Genomic DNA, 19,526 nt, shown 5'->3' on the forward strand with positions numbered 1-19,526 from the left:
TTTTTACAATGCTATTTTAAAAAAGGTGGAAGTCTCGATTCATAAATCTTTTTCTGGTCGGGGTCGCAAGGGGGGATGGTCCACATCTCTATGGGTCAATAGGTGAGAAGTGAGGTAAAACCTCCAACAGGGGCGGGAGAAGTAGTGCTGAATTAGGGGCGGGCTCCAATGCCGCAGTGGTAATAAGCACCCCCCCCCCCTACCCCACCCAGCCGCGTCGAGGCCTTAGTCCTCAACGTGGCTGACCAGGGTTTGAATCTGGCCTGAGGTCCTTTCCGTATGTCTTCCCCACTCTCTAAAACCTCCTTTACAGTCAGCCTACTTTGAAAATATTAACCTCTACTACCACAAAAACCCAGAAAAAAGAATAATAAGATAATTTTTTTTTTAACGTAGTGCTTAATTGGGGTTATCAGGGTACCCTCCATGTGGTGGGTGGCCAGAGCCACCTTGCTGGGGTCCCTTTCAATGTGGTACCTTTACACAGTCTCTCCATTGTGGTGGGATTGGGTTTAATGTTCCACAAAAATGATAACAACACTGTGCACGACAATAGATCAGTGATTTTGAAATATGTTCCTGAAGGGTGCACAAAAATAACGCGTGTGATCATCATCTGTTGCGCATACAGTAACACAATCAAATCATTCGCAGGAAAACATAGCACAGCAGGGTAATGTTGATAACCCATGCCCATGTCCCTCCTCCTCCTCACACTTTGATTTGGATCCAGACCGTGGGAGTATAAAAAATATCACAACACGCATGGGAGGATCAAACTCAGACCAGAATAATAAAGTACTTAAAGTACTGGAAAAATTTCAGATGGAGCAGTGTTCAAGACAGACAGGTTTTCCTGGTGGATTTATTCTCTGTGTTTTCATTTCATGTTGAACATTTTGTTTCCTGACATTTCCAAACAGTTTAAATGACTCAGCAAAAGAAAGAAACTTGGAGGGGGAATTTTTTTTTTTGACAAGTTTTGTCCTCTCGGGATGAATCATAATTTCACTAAAATCTTATCCTAGTGTAACCATGGAAGAAAAAATATAAATAATGTAACTGTTTAGTTGCATTTAAACAACTTCTCATCCCCTGAGAAGCAGTAACCTGCTTTGGCCACTACAGGGCAGAGGAGAGCAGGGTCCCTCGCTTGGATCTAGGAGACACAGGAGAATGATAACATGACAGAAATCCCACATGAAGTATCATCTTATAGCACATGTATGTATGCACAACCTTTAGTTCATTAAACCTGAGATGAGTGGCCGTGTAATGTAAACACCAAATAGCTGCTGCATTCACAAGTCCTGAGATTAAAAAGAGGTTCTCAAGGTGAGATGGGATTAAAGAGCTGCAGGACCAAAGCCAGCACACTTTCCACTGATTCCACGCTTTTCATAAGAATCCTACATACTGGTTGAAGGGTTAAATGTGTTGTGTAATTTCATTTGGCTTTGGCAGAGCTCAAAGCAGCCAGCAAGAAGCCCTGCCTCAGCAGTTTAGCCTGCCCAATAAAGCAGCAGGCTTCATACCACTGGGACAGCCTGACGACCGCAGCCAGAGACAAGCCCATGCCACTCTGTCCAGTAGCTGGAGACAGGGTGGCAGCATCTGCATGCACCAACCAAAACCAACAAAAAAAGGAACACACGTTATGCTTAGGCAACCAAAAAAAAAAAAAAAAGAAACACCCCCACAAATGAGATATGTCTGTCACCTCTGAGTTGTGGGGTGTTGGGCCATGATCCAACACCCACTCTCAGGAACACAGGAAATGACATTTCCTACGTTTAGCAGGACACAGAGGGGAAAGACAGAGAGAGGTTGACGGAGACAGCTGAAGGGGAGAGCGAGGGAGAGAGTGGGAGTTTCTAAGTGGGAACAGAGCTTTTACTGTTTCATATTACAGAGAAAAGAGGAGAAAGAGGAGAGGAGTTAATGGTGGGTAAGGGCTCTGGTGGGTTGTGCAGCCAGCCTCTGTTTTGAATGTAGCTGCTCGTGAAAGGGCTGTGCAGTTGTCTGGGTTTATGGATTCTCTGGCTGTGGAAAATGCACTTCTCTATAGTGGTCCTTGTCCTGACTAAGACTCTGGTCACAGGTAAGTTTACTTTGTTTGCAACAGCAAAGCTCAGCAGGAACGCAAGAAGGGGTTGGGGGGTGAAATAGAGTAGCAATCGGTGCACATAGCCACATGCAATACAGATTCCTTTATCTTCAGTATGAAAACGATATGTTCATTATGTGTGCAAGAGGTGAAACGTGCATGTGCTTTAACTGTTTTTATTTTTGTTTGTTTGCACACATTTAAAGTGATTAAGTGTCTGGTTTAAACATGTGCAAGACGTATGTTTCTCTCAGTTTATGACAATAAACTGAAGACAATCATAAAGCATGGTCAAAAAATGATGTAGATTGGATTGACCCAGTTTTTCTAAATTAGTAAACACCAAGTGGTGAAAATGAGCCCCACACAAAGAGGTAATTCTGATTCGTTAAAAGGTTTTAGAGTTAAGAAAGCTTTGGTCTCTGTGATCAATCTGAAGTTTTGGATGTTCTGATCAGCCCTAAAGTTGATGAGTCAATTGTTACCAGTAGCTTGAGTTGCATATTGTTACTTTTCCAGTAACTTTTTCTGCCTATGATGTTTTATGATGTAATTTTGGACATAACCAGAGGCAGATTAACAACTGACATAACAAGAACAACAAAAAAAACAGCAGCAGATGTTCCCAGTTATCCTGCCTGCGTGGATTGGGTTGAACCGTCCAGAGGATGAACGTTTCTCACCTGTAGCACATCCTTGCCTGCCTAATCCCACTTATTGACTCATATTCTGTTTTAGACACACATGCATCTGCTTCCGTCAGAGGAAAGCAAAAGTATGCATGGAAAAACACAACAGTCGTGCAGAATCTCTGATTTTTTTATTTTTTATTATGCTCTTGAGCTGTTCTTTTAGCGGTACAGACAAAATTCCCATCTGGTGATGGAATGACACATATAAGCAGAACCAGTCATACTTTATGCTTTTGACAGTATAAATCCTATAAGCCACTGTGGGTGTGGGTACATGAAATTATTTTGTGTAAATGCTACAATTAGGTCTAACTGGCAGGAAATAAATAGTTGTAAAAATGAACTCAGACCTTTCCATGTGGGGCGCATTTTCTGCTCCAGTAATTTTGCTAATTGAAAAAAGCAAGAAAGAGTCACGCAAGCTGAGTCATTCAGTGACTGTGTGACCCATCATGGCAAAAGGGCCTGTTCTGTGGATCGTCTGTAATTTATTGATAAATACCTCAAGAAACAAGATGTGTCTCATAAATCTTTATACAAGAGACACGTAATGAAAAATAATTAACACTTTGATTCGCATCTGCTCTTTTATTTTTGCCTTAAACATTTTATTCTTTTGAACTCAACTTTCAGTAAAATGTCTCCAGGATTTCTTGAGATCTTGTAAAGTTTTTTTCTCTGGGTCTTGGGCTTAGCCTCCTGAGTGTTTTTGTTGTCTTTTTCCATCACTTAATGACAACTTTATTCATTTTTGTACGAATAAAAATCTTAAAAGATACTATAAAATAAAATTCTCAAATTACACCGTCAGAGGTTTGCTGGAAAACACTAGTGAGCAAACACCGGAAAGGTCAGGGATAAAGTGGTGGGAGTTGGGATGTTTTACGCGGGTTAAGGTTTATAAAACAGCATCCCGCAGTTATGATTGTCTCACAGAGACAAAATGAAGAGAGTATGTTACAGCTTCAAACATCACAAGGCATGACTGTCCATGTAAGTTAACAGGCTGGGACAAGCAGAGCATTCGTCAAAGATGCGATAAAAAGAAAAATCCCATAGCAGCTGTGGAGGAGCTGCTCTGATGCATGGCTCAGGTGAGGGATCTGTCAGAAGGACATCTATCTGTCTTGCCCTCTACAGGACAATAAGAAATACGTTGTTGATATATATATATATAAAAAAGCTCTGCCAAGTCCTGTTTGCTGTTTCTTCTAACTAATGTAGGGAACACTGAAAACGTGTGGAAGAAAGTTTTCTGGTCAGATGAGACCAAAATGGAAATTTCTGGCCTACATGCCAAACAGCAGATCAACTTGAACACATCATCCTTGTTGTAACACGCGGTGGTGGCAGCATCATCCTGTGGGGATGCTTTTCTTCAACAGGGACCGGGCGGTCGCTTAGAGTTGATGGATGGAGCTAAATAAAGGTCAACCCTGAAATAGCTCACCTCCCAGCCGCCTAAACAACCAAAGACATACAGCCAGAGCTGCAATGGGTTGAATTATGTTAAATCATATTAATGTGCAGGAATGGCTCATGCAAAGTCCAGACTTATATCCAACTTATATCCAATCCAAATGTGTGACCATACTTCAAAGTGTATGTTCCCAGACGCTCTCTATCCAGTCTGTCTGACTTTGGGCTATCTTACTCAGAGAAATGGGCAAAAATGCCAGTCTCGTGATCCTAAACGCTGGTAGAGACGTAAAAAGACATGCAGCTGCAGCTGCAACTGCATCAAAAGCTGCTTCTACAAAGTACTCTCATCCTGGTGGATGAATACAAAGGTACTCAGCACTTTTCCAATTTGCAGTTATTGACATATTTTAAACTAAGGATTGTTTTCCTGTTGTACAGTGTTGCACACTTCCAGGTGAAATGACTGAATGATCTCCACTATTTATTTTTTTGCCAACAGAGGTCTGTCACACCCTGAACGTGACGGTCACCCCTGGGCCTTTGGTCTTAGTCGCAGAGAGAGACAACCTGACGTTGTGCTGTCGTGTGTCTGAAAGGAAGTGGAGCAGCAGTGTCCTCATTCTTCGCTGGCTCTTCTCTCCTTTGTCCCCTCCAACTCTAAGACCTCCTGTGGTCCCGGCCACTTCTCCCACGGGACTCCCACCCTCCCAGTTTCTGATTGTGAGGATAGGCATAAAGAAAATAAAGCAGTATGGGAACTACAGCCGTCGCTTCCCCCAGCCGAAGTTTCGTTTGTTTGATGATGCGGCAGGAGAGGCGTATCGGTTGCTCATCGCCAATGTCACCGGCATGGACCAGGGCTTTTATAGCTGCAGAGTTCAGGAGATCCGAAAATACAGAAACACGTGGAGAGCCTCCTCCAATGGCACCGGCACCACACAGCTGACAGGTAACTGAAAAATACTCTCTGGACTCTTTTTCTTCTGTACCTTAAGCTTGGCTTGAAAAGACAAAAGGGAGAAGCTGAATATTGGGATAGAATAGAATAGAATAGAATAGAATAGAATGACTTTTTTATTATTTGTACATACATACATACATACATACATACATACATACATATATATATATATATATATATATATATATATATATATATATATATATGTATGTATGTATGTATGTATGTATGTATGTATGTATGTATATATATATCTATATATATATCTCTATATATCTATATATCTATATCTATATATATCTATAGAGAGATATATATATAGACATACAGACATACATACATACATACATACATACATACATATATATAGATATATATATATATATATATATATATATATATATATATATATATATATATATATATATATATATATATGTATGTATCTGATATATTAAAGGGATAGCTACCGTTTTTTTTGCGGTGAGATTTATTGTCTCATTAGGCAAGGCTTACTATTTAGAAGCAGCTGATGTATCATTATACCATGTGGTGTAAAGTCACTTTTACGAGATGTTAAGTAAGTGCTGACGTGACTGGGGCTTTCTCATGCTGTGTGGAGCATACAGTTATGTGTTTCTAGCCCTCCCTCACCTGTTGCATAACACTGCAGGCCAGCTGGCTGAAAGAAGGCTACTACAATTTTTCACTTGCTCATACAAGAAAGTCAAATTTGGCTGTTAGGAATTATTTCCAGTTGAGACTCAAACAGTTTTTGGTTTGGAAACCAAAAGAACACCACTCATTTGTCTTGTTAAGGCAGCACATAACAAGGCCTGTTTAAAAACACGGTTGTGAAACAGCAGGTGTTGTACCTGGACAGATGGCCTGACCGACTAGCCTGCTTCTGAAACTCATGTCACTCTACAGAGAACAACACTGTGAAGTGTAGGCCACATCAAGCTTTTTTCCTTTAACACTGCAATGAAAAGTATTTTGTATCTTGGCCTAATTTGTGTATGAAATTCCAAATAAATGTTATAGTTAGCTTTATAACTGTGATAATAAATAACCAACTGCACTGTAATGACACAACTAATACAAACACTAGCAGTCAAAAGTTTAGACGCACCTTTATCACTAAATGGCTTTTCCTTATTATTTATTTTCTACATTGCAAGTACATAATGAAGACATTAAATGATGTATTTTGCAAAATGCAAAAGTATGTATCAAACAAAAAAAATTGAAATAGAGGTTAGGGTTATAGCTATATAACATACAGTTTGCATAAACTGCTTTGATGTTTTTTGTGTTTGGAGTTGTTTTAAGAAGGCAGAAGTCCCCTTTGGTCCTGGCCCCTTTTGGACCAGCGGTACCAAGCTTCAGCTTCTAATCTGGTTGTATATTAAATAAGACATTGTCCACTCATAACCTTTTTAACAGATTCTCTGTATAAATAAATCCTGCCTTACGAGATTGAACGTTTTGTGAGTTTTGTTCTGCCTTTGCTCAAAGCATCTCTTGTCACTTGAACAACACATTTAGATGTTTAATGCTGACCGGGTATTTCTGGATGCATGAGTGAGCAAATTAGAGCCGCCTCCCCCTCTGTTTATCCAGTGGGGCCTCCTAACTCTTTTTCTTATGAAGTAGGGAGCCAAGTCTCCTCCAACCATAATGGTCATCAGCTCAAACTCTATGCTTTCTTTTCAGTGTAGAAAGGAAACAATTTAGGTCTTTAATTGGAAACCTGGAAGTTTTTATTCAAAGTTAGGGGCTCATTTTGATGGTTATTGGAAGATATTCATTAGATTTATTAAGAATTATAGTTTCATTTAGTTGCTGTAAGTTTCTGCTCTTTTATGTTATCATTTATGGAATCATTTGACTTCGGTTTAGGCTTATGTTGTAGATGACACTTTAGCAGCATTTAGTTCCTATGCTCCACTCATCTGGAACAAACTTCCAGAAAACTGTAAAAGTGCGGAAAGCCTGAGTTCTTTTAAATCAAGATTAAAAACACATTTGTTCAGGATTGCCTTCGACTGTTGTAGCTAGCTCTACTGAAACATCACTAGTTAAACTTTTTTAGTCCAACTGTTTTTAATGTTCTATTTTTGTTTCTACATTTTATTCCTACTTGCTTTTATTCTGTTTTATTTTCCTATATTTTAATCATCTAAAGCACTTTGCATTGTCTCTGTACTGAATTGTGCTATACAAATAAATTTGCCTTGCCTTGCCTTGCCCATCTCCTCCATCTTTTTTCACCCCCAAGAGACATTCAGAGTCAGTCTCTGTTTCAAGCAGGGGAGTTTAAGTATCTTGCTGTCCTGCTCATGAGTGATGGCACGAAGCTCTCGAATTACCGGCTCATCTACATTTCAGACCCTCCCTTACGGTCATGAGGTCTGGATCATGACCAAACGAATGAAATCCTAGATACAAGCGGCCGATATGAGCATCCCCCAGAGGGCTCAGCATTAGAGACCAGGTGAGAAGCTCTGTTATATAGTAGAGCCGCTGCTTCTCTGCATCAAAAGGAGTGAGTTGAGGTGGTTTGATAAGGATGACCCCTGGGAATATCCCTTTAAGGGATATTCCTCGCCGGAGGGACTATATATCCCGTCTGGAATGAACACTTTGGGATCCCCCAGAATGAGCTGAAGGATGTTGCTGGGCAGAGGGAAGTCTGATTTTCTCTCCTGGACCGTTTGCCCTGCATCTAGGATAGGCCGAAGACGACAAATGGATGGATGGATGACTCTCCCCAGTTTCAAATAATTATTAATAATGTAGTTATTTTTCAGTATCTAATGTAAAAAAAAGAAAATAAGAAAAAAAATGGAATGATGCCTGGCTTCTGGAGCCTTGGGAGTCAGGTGTCATCAAAGTGTTTCCTTATTTTAGGCTCCTTCATTCTGCCCAGGCCACAGCATAGAGTTTTCACTAAATATGGAAGAAAAATACTTTTCTCATCAGAACACATTTTTTTTGTCATGCAAACCTTTCTTTTTATTTAGCTTTTTTTTTTTTTTTTTTTTCACACAATAGCCATTACTCATATTTGCCAAAAGATACTGTGTTTGGACTCACACATCTGCAAGTTCATGGAAAACAATACCCTGTGGAAAGGAAATGTGGTCAAAATGAGTTCAAGAAATGCAGTTTTTTCTGATTCAGATTGACATGACTTTGTGGTTCCTTGTCAAACAAAACAGACTGTCAACAATTCAGCTTTAGTTCAGACAAAATGGCAAAGGATTTCTCATTCCTACGTATCTTAATAGTAAAAGTGTCCATCACCATCTGGCCTTCCTCTGGGCGTATGCTCAACACGGCTCTTGTACTTAAACCATAAAAAACAAAGGGGGATTTCTGCTGCGATCATTCTGAAAATGTGTTTCAAGGAAAGGTCCTTTCCAAAGAATTCAGCTGAGAGCTGTATTTATCCTGCTGGGACATATGGTTCATCTCTACGAGGAATAAAACACTGTTCCACGCTCTTTCTACTCAAGAGCAGGGAAACACAAAGAAACGTTTTTTCATGTCGCGGCAGGAGGGATTATGGGTACCTATATATCGGAGCGTGATCCCAGTCCTCAGGCATTTCCATCCCAAAACAATGATCTCACACAGTCAACAATATCACTCTGTGTGAGCATAAAGGGGGAAAAGGTAGTGGTGCTGAGCTGGCAGTGTTCTCAAACTCTCTAACACATTACGTCAGCATTCTGGGTTTACTGCGCTTTTATTCAACTCGCCGAGTCTCAGAGAAACAGTCCTGAGGATTCGGGTTTCAGCCAGGTTCAAGTCCCACACAGAAATCAACCCAACTGTGCACGGTCACTAAACCGCTGCTCTGAAAGGTTTCCTGTTATAAAATGTGACTTTAATCTGGTTATTGAGTTTATTTTTCTACCTGAAGAAAAGCACATCTATACTGTACGTAGTCAGGCAAATGTTTTCATGGTGTTTCAACATTTTCACATTTTGTTGCCCTATGGCTACAATTCTCATGTTTTTTTTTTTTATTGGGACCAACACACATTAGTGCATAACTTTAAAGTTAAAAGAAACATATGTGGCTTTATTATTTAAGAAAAATGCAAATAAGAATCTGTGAATCCACTTTGACATGGATTGAAGAAATACTCAGGGAGGCTGTAGGACCCTTGGCTGTAATTATAGCTTAAAGCTTTTAGGAGTTTGTCTCTGCCAGGTTTGAGCAAAAAGAGATATTTATGCTATTTCTTCTTTCAAAAACTAGTTTAAACTGCCAGATTGCAGCGTAAGTATCTCAATTCCAAATCAATAACACTTTATTAATCCCAAAAGGGAGTTAAATGCTGCTGTAAATCATGAGGGTTTCTTAAGGAAACTAAAAGTAAGTACAATTTTCTTGAAATTTGTATATTTTTCCTTGATTTCAACAGCTAAATAAGACTATTTGCCAATGGGGTGAGTATTTTTACACCTAAAATAAGATTATTAGCTATTCTGCACTTGAAATAAAGATGATGAAGATGAATTGTTCCTACTTTAAGTGCAACAATCTCATTCCATTGGCAAATAGTATTATTTACCTGCTCAAATCAAGGAAAAATACAATCATTTCAAGAAAATCTTACTTACTTTGAGTTCCCTTTTTTGCAGTGTTAGTAACCCCTTTCAACAGGCGTTTTAAGGTTTTAACACAATGTCTCTGATGGATTTGTGTCTGGACTTTGACTATACCATGGCAGAACAGGAACATGTTAAGATCTTAATGATCTGGTTGTAGCTCTGACTGCATGTTTGGGGTTGCTGCCGTGGTGACGGCTCAACCAGCCTGACGTTGCGTAGTCTCCAGCAGGTTTCCTCTCATCCTTACACTGTATTTAGCTCAATCTATGTTCCCATCAGCCTTGGCCAGCTTCCTCATCCCTGCTGATCAAAGGAATCCCCAGCATGATGCTGCCACCATATTTCACAGTCTGTATGATATGTAGAAGGTGATGTGCATGGCCAAATTTCCACAGTACACAGCATTCTGCTTATAGTCCAGACAAGTTCAGCTTGTGTCTCGTCTGAGCAGAGCCTTCTACGCCGTGTTTGGTCTGTCCCATACATAGCTTGTGGTAAACCTGAAACCTGACTCCTTCTGGCTTTGCTTTAATAGTAGTTTTCTACTTGTCTCCCCTTCCATAAAGGCCAGATTTGTAGAGTGCGAGACCTTTTCATCCCCCTCAGCTGTGGATTTCTCCAGAGTCACCATGGGCCTCCTGGCTGCTCATCTGATTAATCCTCTTCACACTCGGCCTGCCATTTGTGTGGATGGCCATATGTTTTACCAGGTGTGCAGCTGTTGCACACTTTTTCCATTTTCGGGTGTTAAAAACAGTCCTGGGGGTATGAATGCTTTTGCAAGACGCTGTAACTTTTTATACTATCAAAGCATAAAGGCTCAGGTCCGACAGAGCCATCGGACAACGCCCTGCCCTATATTCAGGGCACGCTGAGGAACCACGCAACCTCAGGCATCTGAGAGATGCATTGACCACAGAGGCAGGAAACACAAGAGCTGACATTATGAGGATAAACAATGAGGGAAAAAGTTACAATCCAGGGAACCTCTCGGTCTGGAGTTTTCAACCTTCACTCAACGCTTAAATTAATTAATTATTCATATCCCACAGATTCTGGCCAAGGAGTCAAGGGTTTGCTTTTTTTCCACATCTCTGCATCCCAAATCAAACCATTTAAAGTAATGTTTGAGTGTTCTTTGCACAAATGGGTCGAATCTCTCCGAGTTTCCACGTCTTCATTTTTCCTATCTAGATGAGTGCTGATGCCAGCAGCTGTAACTTGTCTGTTCATCCTATATAAACGTGGCGCCGTTTGCTGTAGAGTTGGGTTGTTTTTTTTTCAGACACATCTGTAGAACATATGTTGACTGTAAGGAGCCATAACAGCTCCTTACAGTCAACCTGCTGACCCCAGGCTGCCTGGATAGATCAGGTTGACCAACAGAGTGAGTCTGCTCAGATCTGGGGTTTGCTTTCACGAGTCTTTATTTTACTGTTCAGCCTGAAAACAGACACACTGCAAAAAGAGAACTAAAAATAAGTAAAGCTTTGTTGAAATGAATGTATTTGCCCTTGATTTGAGCAGGTAAATAAGATTATTTGACAATGGAATGAGTTTTTCTACCCCTAAAATATGATAATTAGATATACTGAACTTGAAATAAGATGATAGACATGAATTGTTCCTATTTTAAGTGCAAAAATCTTATTCCATTGGCAAATAGTCTTATTTACCTGCTCAAATCAAGGGCAAATAGACTCATTTCAAGAAAATTGTACTTATTTTTAGTTCTATTTTTGCAGTGCACTCACTTAAATTAACTCCTATTAACTTAGTTCACTTTGTCTTGAGATGTCATTTACATTAAAGTGGATGGAAGACAAAAAAGTACCCCCCCCCCCCCCCCCCCACTCCCTCCAGAGTTACTTACATGCCTGGTTAAGATGTGTGAACAAATTTATCTTTTATTCCAGCAGCATTTTGTGTGAACAATGGTGGAAAATCTATCATTTAACTGAAGCACATTTGTATATTGGTTCAAAATATTTTCAAACATTTCTGTCTTGATTTGGTTCCCTATTCATTATCAAAATCAATCAAAACTCTCCAGACCCCTTTTCCGTTTTGTATCACTAAGTCCACCAAGCTTTTATTGATAAGAGTTATAAGAGTTCCTGACACCATGCACTCCTGATATTCATCTTTTGTTTTTCCACAGAAAAACAGGGGCTGCATCCGAAAGGGTCTAATTGGTAAGGACTCTTTAGCCAAAGTGGAAATGCATCAGCTTTTGCCATGATAAGTGTTCCCCAAATAGTGCAGTCAGTAAGGAAGGAGGTAGGAAAAGGAGCCTGTATGCTTCCTATCATAGCTCCTTTAGCATAGGAACCCCGCAATGTCCCTAAGCGGCGCTAAGGAGCCAAAACAATCCTTTGCGTGACATGACGTATCAGCACAGCCCACCTCACGGAAATTAACGAAAATCTCCTGAGAGAAGAAAGCGCAAACTTTGTAGCTAATTTTTGCAAGACTGTAAGCCCGGATTTGACTGACATCATCAATGCGTGTGTCCATCTCATAATGACGTATGAGTTAAAGGCTGTCTGAAATCGGCACAGCAGTCCACTCCCCCCACCCCCACCCACGGTAGCGTTCTTATTGTTGACCTCTTGAAAGGTCAAGGAAAAGGAGCTAGGAGCTATAATTAGAGCGTTTGGATGCAGCCATGATGTGTTTGTTGTTTAAAAAAGTTTGATCCTCATCTCATCTAACCAAAGCACAAGGCCCTTGTAAGAGTCCCGGGAAGATGGACGCGTTTGTGTTTTTGGTGGAGGGACAGGGGGACAAAGTTTTTTTTTTTTTTTGGGTAGTGGTTCTGGCATGCCTCACAAACAAGTGTTTGGAAAGTAATGTCATTCCTCTCTGTAGTTCTTTAACAATGCGGTTTGGGAATTTATTTTACCTTCCTTTATTTTATCTCCCATGTCATTCTGCTCACAGTTTTTGTGGAAAGATAAACAAGTATTTGTTCTGCCTTGGTTGTCAACGTTATTCCATTATTGCTCCAACTGTAGATATGAGCAGGTTTATGGTAATAAGCCATTATATTGGGACCATTCTCTGATTATAAGGATCGAGACACATCTTTAGCTGGTATGTACTCTTGTCTTACCCGTTCTGAGCAGTAGCTAAGGGAAATTCAATGTCACTCATCACTATCGTCAATTACCTAAAAGTTGCATAAAACTGTATAAATTACAAATACACTTTAAGTTGTTGGAATTGTGAGAGGCGTATGAGTGAATTAAAGAATCAGCTAACCCTTAACTCGAGGATTTTTCTAACAGCTGATTACTCGAAACGGCCGGATTCTTCTCTTTTTCTTAGAATAAGGTTATCCATCTGTCCATCAACTTTGCCCACTTATCTACACAGGGTGCAGAGGTGGGGTACATTCTGGACAGGCAGCCATGCAGTGAGATTTTGTTACAGCAAGAAATGCTGATGTGTTTATTTTTATGCAGCTTGGACAGCAATGTCCAAGCTGCATAAAAAAATAAAAAGTATTTTTAAGTAATTGTGTGAATTTTGGAGGGCACTGTAAGTTTCTGCAGCAAAACAAGTCTTTGTGACCATACCAACAAAATTTAGCAGTTTGAATGACTAATAATTTAAGACCACTAAGAGTGTATTGTCATGCAAATGTCATTTTTAAAAATCATTTTTCTAATGGTGTAACTTGCTATTCCACACACTTGCACAGAACTAAGATTTTGAAGTTCAAGTTCAATCTTTTTATTGTACCTGATGAGTAATTTAGTTTGAGAACAGGTCCTCAGGAAGAAACAAACCCCATTCGTCACACAGCCCCTGGAACAATACGTCAATTCACATTAAAAACACGGAAAAGCCACTTGTTGGTGTACTTTAAGTATTTTAATTTTGAATGAAGCCTAGTGGTCGGGAAATGATTGTGCAGTTATTTAATTGCATAGTGTATTTTTTTTTTTATTTCTAAGTATCAACAAACAACTGTGAAGGGCCAGTGAAAAGGAAGCGAAATCGCAGAATAATGAGAAATCTCTCCATTTTTATCCAAAACCAGCTGCATGCTGAGGCCTGCATCCTTGCGGATGTCCCCACTGTGGGTTTGGCTGAGCGGGTTTTTTTTTTTTTTTCCTTCACAGCAGTGGTTTGGATATTTCCAGAAGCCACTGAGGTTGTCTGCTCCATTGGGTCAGTGCCCACAGACATCAGCAATTTATAAAGATAGACTTGGAAATTTTATATTCTTTATGTGCTGTTTATGCTGACTTATCGCAACATGTTTGTTTCTACAGTGCACTTTACTCCCAAGGATGGCAGCAGCGAGGGGCTGTGGCTTTTATTTGCAGGTATTGTCTGAATCTCTAGACCTTTTTTTTTTTACACCTTTAATGATGCATAACCTTGATACAACATATTTGTCTCTGAATTAGATGTGTATTTGTGCGCTGTGCTGATCTGCTCACTGGGCCTGCTGTCCATCTTCTTGTTCTCTCTCGTCTTAACGGCCCAGTACCTCCACAGGCGACACAGGCTCAAAGGTTCCTCCACACTTTTCTCTCCACAATACTTATTATGTACAAAGCAATGTGTCCCCTTTACTTGTTCGAACAAATGATGAAGTTCAAGACTTTTTTTTTCTGATTTCTCCGCAGCCAGTTATCTTTTCGTCAAATGTCCAGAAAGCAGGTACTACACTGTTTATTAAAACACTCACAAAGCATTTAACGACACTAAACAGTTTATTCATGGATACTTGTTAAACATTATGCTCCTGAAATGTCATAACCAGGCAGGTGCTTTTGTATTCATTTATGGTAATTAATACATTAGTTTCCTCTCCGTAAAACATACCCTAGTTAAGGGGTTCCCAAACTTTTCAGCCTGCAACCCTCAAAAGAAGAGTGCCAGAGACTGGCAGCCTCTTTTTAAATATTACTAGAATAAAGTACAACAATTATGAGAGGTTGTAACTTTATGATAACACTTACAAAGAAGTGCAGTCTTCCTTAGCGTTAAAATGGGAAATGTTAAGAATCCTCTAAAGTTGTACTTTGGTATCAGTTTTACAAATAAGGAAATACTAAATCTTTTTAGCACATCAAATTGTTATTGCTGTCAGGACTTTGAAACGATTGTACACATGAATTTGATATATTACACTTCCTGTGATGCAAAATTAACTTTTAAGATGTAGGTAAGAATGTAGAGGTGTGAAGCTGAGATATCTCATCAGCTGACCAAGATACGGCTCAATAGCAACACTGGATCATCTCATAACCCCACCTTGGGAACCCCCGCCCGAGGTGGTGCTCCATAAACACATTTTCTGAAGGGTTTTTAATGAAATGGCCATTTTTCTGTAGCTCTGATAAGGATGTTTTGTGAGCAAGAAGCTGATTTTCTAAGGCTGACCGGGTCATTCTCTTTCTGTGGTTTTCCAGTCCGTATTTTACCAGCACTGAAATCAGAAAGACATGCATCTGCAGTACTGTTGCTGAATATTGCAATGACATTTCCTGACTTTTGTCACCTTCATCATAATATCCCCACAAGTTGTTGTAAACTTTACAATCTTGGCCAATAAAGAACTGCATCGAGGGACCTGAACAACCATCCAACAGAATCAAAACTATTGTTGGGGCTTAATATCCTGCTACAAGTTACTGCCAAGCACTCGCTTGTGATTGCAGCTCTATTCAACACTGGTTGTTTTCTAACTATAACCAATTAGGATTGTTCTCTAAAGTAAAAAAATATAAAACAGATTGTTTAACTTTTCAAACCCACATTTAGTAACTGTGCCTAGCCAGTTGTTGGCAACGTCATATTGAATTGGGAATTTCAAATATACTTTCGTTTAGCCATGCATTTAAATCTGAAAACATATTGAGCTCTATCACCGCTTATCTTTGTTCTGATCCCTGTTTGTGGCCGTTGTCTCCTAGGTTATGGCAGATTATGATTCCTGATCACAACAAAAATAACTATACATATATGCTTGAAATAAAATCCTGTTGAAATACTTACTTCTCTGTTGTGAAATACAAAATACTGCCATAAAACCTTTTAGGGGAACTTGTTTAGTGTTATTGAAACAGGCAGTTTGTTAAGGCTGTTACAGATTGAAGACTTAATGATTATTTTCTTCATTTTTGCAATCATCTCTGTAATTTATTCAAAAGCTCTAAAAAAATAATTAATAGGCAACAGCGGTGTAGACCTGTATATAGCTTTATAAGACCAAAACACATACAGTAACTTTGAAAGTGAAATTGCAGGTCATCTTTGCGTCGTCTACTCCTCAGCTCTGGAGAGACCGTCACCAGCTCCAGCAGCTGCTCCAGTTCTCCCCCAAGGACACAAAGAAGACAGACAAGACAGCAGGTTGACAGAGGACCAGCAGTGACAGCACCTAAACCAGCTGAAGAGCCACTATTTCAGCCCCCAGTCAGAGGTATGAGATCCTACTTTAATTCTTGGAAATGATCACCACGCTTTCAGCATTCAGCCTCTTTACCCTGAAAATCCTGCTGAAAAGCTGTGCTGTCAACCTCGACAAAAGTACTGAGCATTAATGAATGTCTGCAGCTCTGGCTGAATATCCTCACAGCAACTAGAGTTATGTCTTTGCAAAACGAAGCTTGGTTCAGTCCGTCCTCTTTCTTTCTTGAGGTTAAGTTTATGTCACATTCTTAACACGGTTGTAAATCTCATAAAGTCCCAAAGAGCACCGAGACATCAAAGCCCACAACGAGGAGATACTGGCGACTGAGAGCAGAAGATTGATCCAAACTGAAAGGCTAAACGATGAAATAATGCTCTGATTTCAGATTTAAACGTCTTGGTTGAGTTTAACTTAGATGTCAAACAGGCTGCGACGTTGCTAGGTTCAAATCTCCTGGCTGTGGTTTTCACCTAATTAAGTTTCTCACATTTTTCTTGCAGCGCCTGCTGCAGCAAAGAGACCTCAGAAGCCCCGAAGGTTGAAGACTCAGCCAAGAAGATCTGGCACTGTAAGTCCTCAGTCTACGTGCAGGGTGCCTTTGACCATAACAAAAAAACACGTGGGCAGTGTTTCATTATGCATTTTTAATTTTTAAAAAGCTGCTTTTCCTTTTATTTTGTTCTTCAGGAGCCGAGTTGTTATTGAAATACGCACAAGAGGGAATATGTTTGACGACCGCGTGATTGTCTACCAGAGTTTATTGCCGTGTCTTCATTCAGTTATGAGCTTGATAATTCTATTTAGCATTATTGCTTCAGAAACTCAATTATTTACTTAGAGTGCTTCATTGGTTTTATATCTACAATGAAAGCCTCAAACGAGTGTATTGAGAGGTAAAACAACTCAAATCAAGAACCAGCGGTGTCTCTGCTTGTGCCGTCCTTGACATTTTGCTGTGACAAGCGGCACTGGAGATGTACGCGTCTGTTTCGCATGCACACACGGATTAGATTAGCGAAATTAGGCAGATCTGAGGATGCTGAATGGGACGCCTTTGGCAGCAAATGTTTTCAAGTAAACTGAATGTTCCCAAAGCTCCTGCAAACAGAGTGAACACGTAGTTTCTGCAGCCGAGGAGATGTTTAGCAGGGAACGCTGAGCAGACCACGTTTCTCATTTGCGTTATCTCCCAGCTAAATTCCTCTCCCCTTTTTTTCCTTTCCCTCCTATAGTCTCGAGTATCGCAAGAAGACAGCCTGACGTACGCAGAGCTGGAGCTGGTGCGACCGAAGCAGGATCCGCCAGCCTCTTCCAGCCCTGACGCCACACCCTCCAGCCCCGACACTGTGTACGCTCAGATCCTCTTCCAGGAAGAAAAGCTATAGGCCTGGCAGCTCGGTACCTCCTGGTGAGGGCAGAGGTCCAGTTCTCCACCCCAAACTGAACTAATCAGCATCTAAAGGAACGTATTTATGAACTATGAGTACAATATTTAGCTTTTTTTTTCTATGAAAGTTGCCACATTTGTGGGTACGTAACGGGTTTGGAGTTTAATTTGTGCAGGGCTTGAACTTTTTTTTTTTTTTTTTTTTGGAGTCCCTTTTCTGTTTGCTGCATTACCGGCATGGGAGCCTTTCCCAATCTAACTGTTAACTATCATCCATAAAATCATGTGACTTTGTTGAAAATAAACTGTTTTTGTTTTTTTTACCACAGCATCGTGTCACTTTAACAATTAGCTTTTTAAGCAAATTCATTATTACTGTATTAAAACTCTATATTTAAAATAAGCTGTGGTCTGAAGTCTTTAATTTATATAATTGCAGACTGTAACAGAGAAAAACGTCAGCTGATATTTAACTCCTATCACAATATTGCCCATCTGCCTTGAATTTCCACGGTACAGAAAGATATGGGTATCTTCCTCACATTTAGACACACCTCATGCGTTTTTGGATTTGCCGACATGCACGGTAAGACAAGAAACAGTGTGACAGTCACTTAAAGAACTAGAAATTATTCTAATTGTTACTCTGCCAAAGATAATTATTGTTTCATCCTTTCTTTTTGGCTGCGGGAAACAAAGGAAACCGGCTACATTTTTATCCGACAGTCAGATAAGGACCTCTATCGACACTCTCATCTAAACCACGGCAACAAAAGCAAGAGAGCATCTTCTCTGGTTGTTTTTAATAGAGTGCCAGTAACAAGTCCAATCAGTGTGCAAAATTGACATTTTAAAGCACTTAATGCAGAGAAGGTGAAGGGTGTAGGGCAGTTTGTGAAGGTCAGTGTGAAAAATGGGATGAAGACGGAGGTGCCTGCAGAAAGAGAATGAGCCATATCTGCACTCCTTTTCCAGCAAGTGGGAGAGAGAGATGGAGAGAGGCCATCATCCCCCCACAGTTCATACGCACTGACTGGGATGAACCCACTAATGACTACATTTATTCAAATTAGACTAATTGTAATCATGGTTAATAATTAGCTTTACAGTGCATTATAATTGGGTTAGGCTACAAGATGGTTCTGCCTAGGTGCAATAATTTATTTGATTTAATTATTCTGAGGAACCCAGTGGTTTGACATCTCATATCATAAAACCAGTCGTGTAGAGAGAATGGAGATGGCTGTTGTCTTTAGAGAAGGTCATTGCGCGCTCTCTGGGAAAATTATGAGGACTATTTTCTACTCTATTAAGCCACTCCACTTAGCACAATTAGCCACACACACAGAGGTTAAAGAGAGGGACCCCGTCCTCTATCATGGAGAGGGGCGGCGCGTTTGCTTAAGAGTCACAACAACAGACGTAGCACAAGCAAGACCCTGCATGGTTACCTGTTTATTAAAATGCACAGTTGTAACCAAATATACAGTGCCTTTTATGTGATAATCCATCGCAAAGTGAAGCATAATGCCACATTTAGGGTTTTGCATGAAGAAGGAAACCTTTTGGCGTCACCTGTGTGGAGCAGCTTCTCTGACATGTTTGCTGTCCTCCTGCATGGCTTGTGGAAAACTAACCAACGTGACTTTTCAAGGCTCTCTCCTTGCTACCCTTCTATAAAGGCCAAATTAGGGGAGTGCACAGCTCACAGTCATGGCCACCTTTACTTCACACAGCTGCTAAAGGGTTACCCCGGGCAGATTATGGATTGCGGGATGTTCAAAGCTTGGGATTTTCTTTTAGAACCCAACAGTGTTTCAAACTTTTCCCACAACTTTATCACTGATCCGTCTGCTGACTTACATTAAGGTCCAACGGTCTCTAGTCAAATG

General features: G+C 40.2%; 1 protein-coding gene across 5 annotated transcripts; it reads left to right on the forward strand.

Moving 5' to 3' along the window:
* Nucleotides 1-214: 214 nt before the first annotated feature.
* vstm4a (V-set and transmembrane domain containing 4a) lies at nucleotides 215-18,029 on the forward strand. 5 transcript variants are annotated; one of them, XR_002426708.2, is made up of 8 exons: nucleotides 215-4,589; nucleotides 4,721-5,170; nucleotides 13,942-13,990; nucleotides 14,095-14,148; nucleotides 14,233-14,340; nucleotides 14,455-14,488; nucleotides 16,081-16,256; nucleotides 16,748-16,815. XR_002426708.2 is itself a non-coding variant. In XM_021307547.2 (8 exons), the coding sequence occupies exons 1-8, from the start codon at nucleotides 4,517-4,519 to the stop codon at nucleotides 17,630-17,632; spliced, it is 1,116 nt and encodes a 371-aa protein (XP_021163222.2). In that variant the 5' UTR covers nucleotides 219-4,516; the 3' UTR covers nucleotides 17,633-18,029. The 5 variants fall into 5 exon arrangements, 4 of the variants coding, with proteins under 4 accessions (XP_021163222.2, XP_021163223.2, XP_021163224.2 ...); XM_021307547.2 differs by lacking the exon at nucleotides 13,942-13,990 and adding an exon at nucleotides 17,480-18,029 and having other exon boundaries at nucleotides 219-4,589; XM_021307548.2 differs by lacking the exon at nucleotides 13,942-13,990 and adding an exon at nucleotides 17,480-18,029 and having other exon boundaries at nucleotides 219-2,101.
* Nucleotides 18,030-19,526: the final 1,497 nt, after the last annotated feature.

Source organism: Fundulus heteroclitus, chromosome 22 (genome assembly GCF_011125445.2).
Source record: "Fundulus heteroclitus isolate FHET01 chromosome 22, MU-UCD_Fhet_4.1, whole genome shotgun sequence".
In the NCBI taxonomy this organism is placed as follows: domain Eukaryota; kingdom Metazoa; phylum Chordata; class Actinopteri; order Cyprinodontiformes; family Fundulidae; genus Fundulus; species Fundulus heteroclitus.

Excerpts from the sequence above, each read along its gene's own strand:
- vstm4a (XM_021307547.2), top strand. The coding sequence starts at position 4,517 with ATGCAGCTGCAGCTGCAACTGCATCAAAAGCTGCTTCTACAAAGTACT. Across the intron at positions 4,590-4,720 it reads CCTGGTGGATGAATACAAAG|AGGTCTGTCACACCCTGAAC; the intron begins GTACTCAGCACT and ends TTTTGCCAACAG. Across the intron at positions 16,816-17,479 it reads AGCCAAGAAGATCTGGCACT|TCTCGAGTATCGCAAGAAGA; the intron begins GTAAGTCCTCAG and ends TCCCTCCTATAG.